This window comes from Alosa pseudoharengus, unplaced genomic scaffold, assembly GCF_046254945.1.
Source record: "Alosa pseudoharengus isolate Yale_2024_CS ecotype anadromous, Long Island Sound unplaced genomic scaffold, YU_APseudo_1.1 YU_APseudo_1.1_scf_21, whole genome shotgun sequence".
NCBI classification, from domain to species: Eukaryota; Metazoa; Chordata; class Actinopteri; order Clupeiformes; family Clupeidae; genus Alosa; species Alosa pseudoharengus.
The window spans coordinates 31,202,518-31,210,017 of record NW_027468674.1 but is presented as its reverse complement, the minus strand read 5'-3'; the positions used below and the strand labels follow the sequence as shown (position 1 = coordinate 31,210,017).

Below are 7,500 nucleotides of genomic sequence, written 5' to 3'. Positions count from 1 at the left end.
CCTTGAACATGGTGGAGCTGTGGCATGGCTCACAACACTCACATATTTCTTTTATTTGAGTGACCTTCACACAGAAAGCTCCATCATTTTATAACCCAGCACATTATAAGCCTACACAAGGACAAATCTGTCCCGGTGATCCCAAGCCATCATAACCTGGTGTCTCCTACAAGGTCGTCACATATATGTTTTCTCTCTCTGTGTGTGTGTGTGTGTGTGTGTGTGTGTGTGTACCCTCAGACAGACAGCTGGCACTGCGGCTGGTGGGGATGGCCGGTGGCGTCTGTCGGCTCCATCGCTCCTCCTGCCAGAGAGAGGCTCTGCTGGGCGGCACACGCTCGGCCTGCGCTATACTGCTGGGCAGACAGGGGACACTGCCCAGGCCCCCCACACTACTGCTGCTGGTCACGGCCACCTTCGCTGGGCCTGGCTCCTACACAGACCAGAGAAGAAAGCGAGAGATATGGGTGCAGAGAGAAAGAAAGAGAGAGACAGACAGGGAGGGAAGGAGGGAGAGAGAGACAGACAGACAGGTTGGAAGAGAACAAAAAAGATCTTTCACTCACCTAATTCTTGAGCTGAACTTCTTAAGACGCTGGCAGACAGAATGAACTCTTTGATCTCACACACGCTTCCACTCCACCTTCCCCCCCACACACACACAAACCCACACATACATGTACACACAAACCCACACACACACACACACACACACACACACACACACACACAACATACATACCCTCACACATGTTTGCATTTGATCAGGCAAGTGGATAACACTGTCGCCGACTCCTGGCTGTAACATTACACTCAGACGTGGAGTTCAAGACCCAGTCAGCCAGAGCAGACGGCCACTTGATAAATACCAGGGCAGGCCATTTCTCTATTTCCGCACTTTAGCCCGCATTAAACCCAACACACACGTGTCAATCATTAGCCCAACAGTAGGGCTTGTGGGATTTGATATGGTCCTGTTCCAGGGTTCAATCACCCTTCACAAGCACGCACTCTTATCAGGGGAGCCTGCAGCCTGAATCAACAGCAGGGTACGCACATACACACACGCACTGTGTACTCAGCTTCAGTAGTCCTCCTGATGCCCACTCCACACACACAGGATATGTGGGGAGAGGCAGTAAAATACACAAAAAAAAAAAAATAGGAATGCAAACACATGTGCGCAAACACATATGTGCGCACACACACACACACACACACACACACACACACACACACACACACACACACACACACACACACTTTGAGAGATAACAGTTGGCTTCCTGTCTCCACCCAGACACAGCAAACCAGTGATTAATCATGAGCTTGATCATGGGTCACTCCAACACCTTAATAAATGTCCAACCCAATTTCCCAGGCACACAAGCGGCCACATCTCTGTGTCCTACTGCTGAGCAGACAAGCGTGTACTGTTCCAAGATCAGGCCCTGGCGCTGGGCGAAGTACAGGCACCGCGCGAGACAGATGATTGAGCCATCCACACAGCAGTAAATCAGCAGGCAGATATCCAGATTTGAACATCATTTCCACATGCATACCCATTATTCATTTATTCGTCTGTCACACACACACACACACACACACACACACACACTGACACACAGATCACGGATCCTCATTAATTCCCTCCACCCGGCTCTGATTCTTGTGCCGTTTCACTCAGACTTACTGGGTACCCGTTTGTGTTCCCCATGATGAACCTGTGGTTAAGGAGGTCTGGAGCCTGCCGATATACACACACACACACTGCTTTAAAACACGACACACAGAGACACACAGAGACACACACAGAGACACACACAGAGACACACACAGAGACACACACAGAGACACACACACAGTTCTGTTTTCCAGCTGTCAAAAACGTCATGGAGGCCTTACCAAAGGAACTGCCCACAAGACAAACAGGTGTTTCTGTGAGCTATGGTAATCCGCTGAATAAACACTCACAACATGGCCTTAAGCACATGACAAATCAGAGACCAGATACTGTATGCACACACTCTCTGTGCAGTGTGTCTGTCTATCACACTAAATAAACAAGGAAGACTGTTCATCTCCGAGCCAAAAACACAAAGAGAGACAGAGGGAGACACACAAAGAACGAATAAGCGAGCGAGAGAGTGATTTTGATAGAGAGAGAATGAGTGATAGGTACAAAAAACAGAGAGATACATAGAGAGGAAAGGGAGAGCAGGGTGGGTGGTCTTCTGTGAAGCATAGCGCCTCAGATCTATTCTAGCCCTGATCTAACATGTCTGAGGTGTGCGCCACTTAAAGTGGAGTCTTTCTCCACACCCGACACACACACACACACACAGTCAGCATTACACACAGACTCATAAAACACCCCCTTCCCTCATCTTTGTCTGTCTGTGTGTGTCTCACACTCTTCCCTTTCACTTCCTCTCTCCTGTCTCTCTCCACACCAGGCTCTTCACCAGTCAACACACTGCCATTCATTCAGCTCATTCACTGTCTGAGTTACCTGCTGTTCTGTGAAGGGGCATTATTGTTTTGAATGATAGAGAGAAATAAGTATGTACGTAAACAAACAAACAAAGCAAGATAGAAAGAATGCAAGAAAGAAAGAAAGAAAGGAAGCAAGGAAGAAATGAAAAAAAAAACAAAGGAGACTTTCATACCTGGGGAGTAGGTGGCTCAACTTTCCGTTTCTTCTTCTGGTTCTGTTTGTTGGTGCGAGGATACACGATGAGGGCCTCTTGCCATCTGCATAAACAAACACACACACACACATACACACAATGAATTTCTTTCTCCTGGACTACTAGCACTAGTGCCAGCGAGTGTGAGCGGCTCCACCAGTCTGCTGCACCTCCACCTCCGTCTGCTTCCCTGGCATGCAGCTCCACTTCATGTGACGCCCTGCCACACAGCTGTGGGCTTCTAACGCCTACCGGACGTCAATGTGGCTCTCTGCAGCCTGTGGGTCAGCACAGTCCCTCTCCCTGGACTATGCTTGCTTGTGTGTGTGTGTGTGTGTGTGTGTGTGTGTGTATACACATGGGCTTCACATCCTTGCTGGGGGAGTTATCAATCCTCTAAGGTGTTTAGGGATGTGTGTTGGAGGGAGTTTCCGTGTGCGTCTTTGTTAGTCTGTGTGTGTGTGTGTGTGTGTAAGTGCATGTATAGTCCTGGGGATTACTCCACGGTCCAGCATTATAAGATTACAACACCAGACCTGCCTCTCTCTGGCACAATTGCCCTGGAGACAAGGCAAGGTGTGCGTGCCTGCTGGATCACTGTGGGAGCTGGCAAAGAGTAGCAATCTGAAAATACCAATACATCATGATTGTAGTGTGTGTGTGTGTGTGTGTGTGTGTGTGTGTGTGTGTGTGTGGTGGGACAGAGTGCACAAGCAGGATGAGGACAGGGCAGGATTCTAATGCTGCAGTACATCTGGAGACCACAGGGGGGCAGAGCAAGGCGACTCAGATGCACAGCACATGAAAGAGCGGATGAGAGAGCATTTAGAAGCAGCAGTTTGGATGCTTCAGTACAGAACTCTATCAGACCTGCATGAGCATAAGCTAGACCAAATCTCATCAGCTTCAAAGTCACAGACAGAAAATATAGTACCAGCCCTGAATACATAGTAAGTGATAAGGTATAGCTTATGTAAACATGAATATCCTATTTCCAAGCTACACTCAAATACATGTAAACATTTTGCTTTTGCGACTAATTGAGGCTTCCGCTCATAGGCCAGTCGGTAAGCAAACAGAGGTCTGTGTCCAGATAGAAGCCACTCAAGAGGTGAGGTGACATGCTTGTTAATGCATCAGTGAGCAGGGGTCTCTTCCCCAGCCATGCGGTCATTTGCTCACAGACTAATCATCTCCCTGCGGACTCCCACCACGGGCCAGCTGCTGGGCTGGGGGGGGGGGCAGCCGCCTCCATCAGCAGAATGCAGCTTATTTATAGCCCTCAAAACATAGGGGCCAAACCAAGAGGAACTTTCTCAGAACAACTACTGGCCACTGTGTGTATTCGTGTGTGGGAGTGTGAGTGTGAGTGTGAGTGTGTCAGTGTGTGTGTGTGAGAGAGAGTGTGGGAGTGTGTGTGTGTATGCATGTGTGTGAGAGTGTGGGAGTAAGTGTGTGTGTGTGTGTGTGTGTGTGTGTGTGTGTGTGTGTGTGTGTGTGTGTTGGGGGGGTTGTTAACTCCCTCCCTGACTCCCTCACATGACAGGGGAGGCCAATAGCTCTCAGCCGTGTGGTCAGAGCCTCCACCTCCCCCTCCCCCAGGCCCCAGGGTCCGACCCCCAGAGGATGGAGCGCTCCCATGGACACCACGGGCTGAAGAGAGTCCTGCTGGCCTCAGATGAGCTGCTGCAGCCCAGTGGCCCAGACGGATGGGAGTGCTGCTGCTGCAGGGCACAGTGAATGAGATGGGTCAATATCCATACACAGTGCAGAGCTAATAATGCCTCTGAAGGCAAAGGTAGCAGCATTATTCTACTGTGTGTGTGTGCATGTGTATGTGTGTGTGTGTATGTGTGTGTGTGTGTGGGGGGGGGGGGGGGCAGGGGACGCTGCAGCAATTGATTATTCTCTAGTTTGAACGAACTCGTTGCATTTTCGCTGACTGCCACTGGCTTGGAGAGATGCAGCTAATGCCAGTGCATAAGCAGCTTTGTGAGGCCGCACACACACACACACACACACACACACACACACCTCGCCTGGACAGAGGACCTGTCCACAGCAGCCTTGAGGGGAAAACCCAGAGCATGGCAGGTTTTTTTCCCAGTGCCTGTGTTTCCGCCTTGTTATGTCAAATCTTTGGAAACAAAACAGCCATAACTAAAGATTGCATAAAGCATGGCAGGGACCTCTGCATGCATGATGCCAGAGCTGCACACAAGCTCTCACTGAGGCTGAAAGTTTGACTGACCGTGAAGCGCCTGAGTGACCACATTATGGCACGAGTTATGAGTTATCTCTAAGGTGGTTTGTTCTCTCGTCATGCATAAAGTGATAGTAACACCTGGCTGCAAAACTAATACCAATAACTCACTCCAACAATAGAAATCAAAACAAATGCTGTATTTCTGTGGAACTACACCCAACCTTGCCATAGAAACATCTGTCATCCTCGGGACACCAAAACAAAGCATAGTGGCCGCTTCCTCCTTCCTCCTTATTGTCAGTCAACGAAGTTAAATGAAAGTGCATGCAGAAGGACAGGATACTGTTGCTTTTTAAGATTGGGCCTCATCTACACACACACACACACACACACACACACACACACACACACACACACACACACACACACACACACACACACACACACACACACACACACACACACACACACACACACACACACACACACAGAGAGCCAGACAGTAACAGAGTACATTTACTTGAGTACAGTACTTGAGTACAGTTTTGAGGGATCTGTACTTTACTCGAGTATCATTTTTGGTGAGTACTCATGACTTTACTCAAGTACATTTGAATGGCAAATATTGTACTCTTTACTCCACTACATTTCTATCCATAACCGTGAGTACCAGTTACTTCTTCTAAAAAAAAAGGAAAAAAGAAAAATCTCGGAAACCCTCAATTTGTCGTTTCCCTCTAAAACGTGATTAGATTGTGCAGGCGCCACTGATTGAGACAGCCTATCAGCAATCACCTTCAGCTTTCCGCCAAAGTCAATTCCATGGTTAGATTTAGATATGAGACGAAACCATGAACGAAGACCTAGCAGGTCCATCCCGGGAATGTGCCAACCTGTGGCCCCACCTCGCCAGACTATTTTCTGAACAAGTTAATGATAGTCTTTACTTCAAGTGTTTTAATTACAAAATAGTATTTTGTATTTGAAATACGTATTTTAAATACATGCATTAGAAATACTGCCCATCCCTGGCAACATGGTAAAAAGATGAAAATGACTTGATTTTACTTTCAATTCCTTTTTCATTCTCCAAGGTATTAACATTAACATTTTTCATAACTCCATGTAGGATGTTTCTGTACATAAATGTAAGCACTGTGGCAGTAGTAATGCAATATTTAGAAAATGTACTCTTGTACTCTTGATACTCAAGTACTTTTAAAAACAAGTACTTCAGTACTTTTACTTAAGTAGACATCTGACTGTTGTACTTTTACTTGTACTTGAGTAAAATTTAGCAAAGGGTATCTGTACTTTTATTCAAGTAATGAAGCTGTGTACTCTGTCTGCCTCTGCACCTGCGGCCTTCTGCATGTACTCACATTTAACTTTGAAGTAGATCTAACTGACAGTGAGTGTCTGTGTGTGTGTGTGTGTGTCTCACCCATTGATGATGTCTTTGCTCTCGGCGCGGATGTAGCTCTCCTTGTCGGGGGTGAGGATACACAGCGAGTACTTCTGGCCAGTGCGGCTCTCTCCATCTATCACATCACTGCACTGGTTCATGTTGATGGTGCCCTGAGCCAGAGTGCTGGGCTGTGGGGACGTGCAGAGAGAGATGACCGCATTAGACACACACACACATACAGAGATAGATAGAGAAACGGCACATTGCATACTCTCTGCACAGTGTGCATCTCGTTCCAAAACAAGGATTGAAACCAACAGGCTGGAGCGTACTCAACAGAAAGCCCAAACACACACCCTCCCACACACAGACACACACACAGACACCACAAGTTGATATTTCCAAAGCATCGTCATGTACACAGAAATACTGTGTCCTAAGCCATCTACACAGTTTGTGTACAAAACAAACTGTGAGTGAGTGAGTGAGTGAGTGAGTGAGTGAGTGAGTGAGTGTGTGTGTGTGTGTGTGTGTGAGTACACACTTGTGTTCTGTCCCCTGTTGACAGGCTCAGGGTCAATGTCTGCATGAGGGTATTTGTGTGCTTGTATGATCAAATGGTAAACGTCTATGCGAAGGGTCAAAGATGGACACAACAGCTGGCATTGACTGCTGGGTGTGTGTGTGTGTGTGTGTCAGCTTGTCCTGAGAGCTGAGTCAGAATCAGGCTGAGGCCATCTGTCAATATCACACAGACTCACACACACAGTCTGCCTATTCCTAAAAGCTCTCTCTCTCACGCACACATGTGTACGCACACACACACACACACACACACACGTATGGGGTTTGGCAGAGTACAGCATAAGCAGATTAACTAGCATCAGAATCAAAACATAAATTTCAGTATGAACCCCAGGGAGCAATCTCACAGGATTCATCTAGGAGAGGCAAGGCTGAAAAAAAAAAAATCACCCGACATCCACTCTGCAAAGAAACACGTGGACGAACGCTCCGGTCACTCTAACGCATCCAGTGTACTCCCAAACACGATTCAATGACCTCAGCCTGGGCCTGCCATGTACTGGGCATGGCTTATCGCCTAAAAAGTGTTCGGGCATAGCTGTGTGAAACACACACGCGCGCCTACACACATCACACGCTCACACACATAGAGACCACACCGGTTTTACAGC

General features: G+C 47.7%; 1 protein-coding gene across 5 annotated transcripts in view; it reads right to left on the bottom strand.

Annotated features, from left to right (window-relative positions):
* Nucleotides 1–7,500, bottom strand: part of LOC143138144 (myosin phosphatase Rho interacting protein) — a 47,552-nt gene that overhangs the window by 24,264 nt on the left and 15,788 nt on the right. For 3 of the 5 annotated variants that reach the window (XM_076298610.1, XM_076298609.1, XM_076298611.1), the window contains exons 4-7: nt 6,341–6,492; nt 2,670–2,754; nt 1,694–1,747; nt 235–433 (exon numbers count right to left, since the gene is read on the bottom strand). In XM_076298610.1, coding sequence (XP_076154725.1) covers nt 235–433; nt 1,694–1,747; nt 2,670–2,754; nt 6,341–6,492 — 490 coding nt within the window. The remainder of the gene's footprint in view (nt 1–234; nt 434–1,693; nt 1,748–2,669; nt 2,755–6,340; nt 6,493–7,500) is intronic. The other 2 variants (XM_076298612.1, XM_076298613.1) reach the window with 1 other exon arrangement.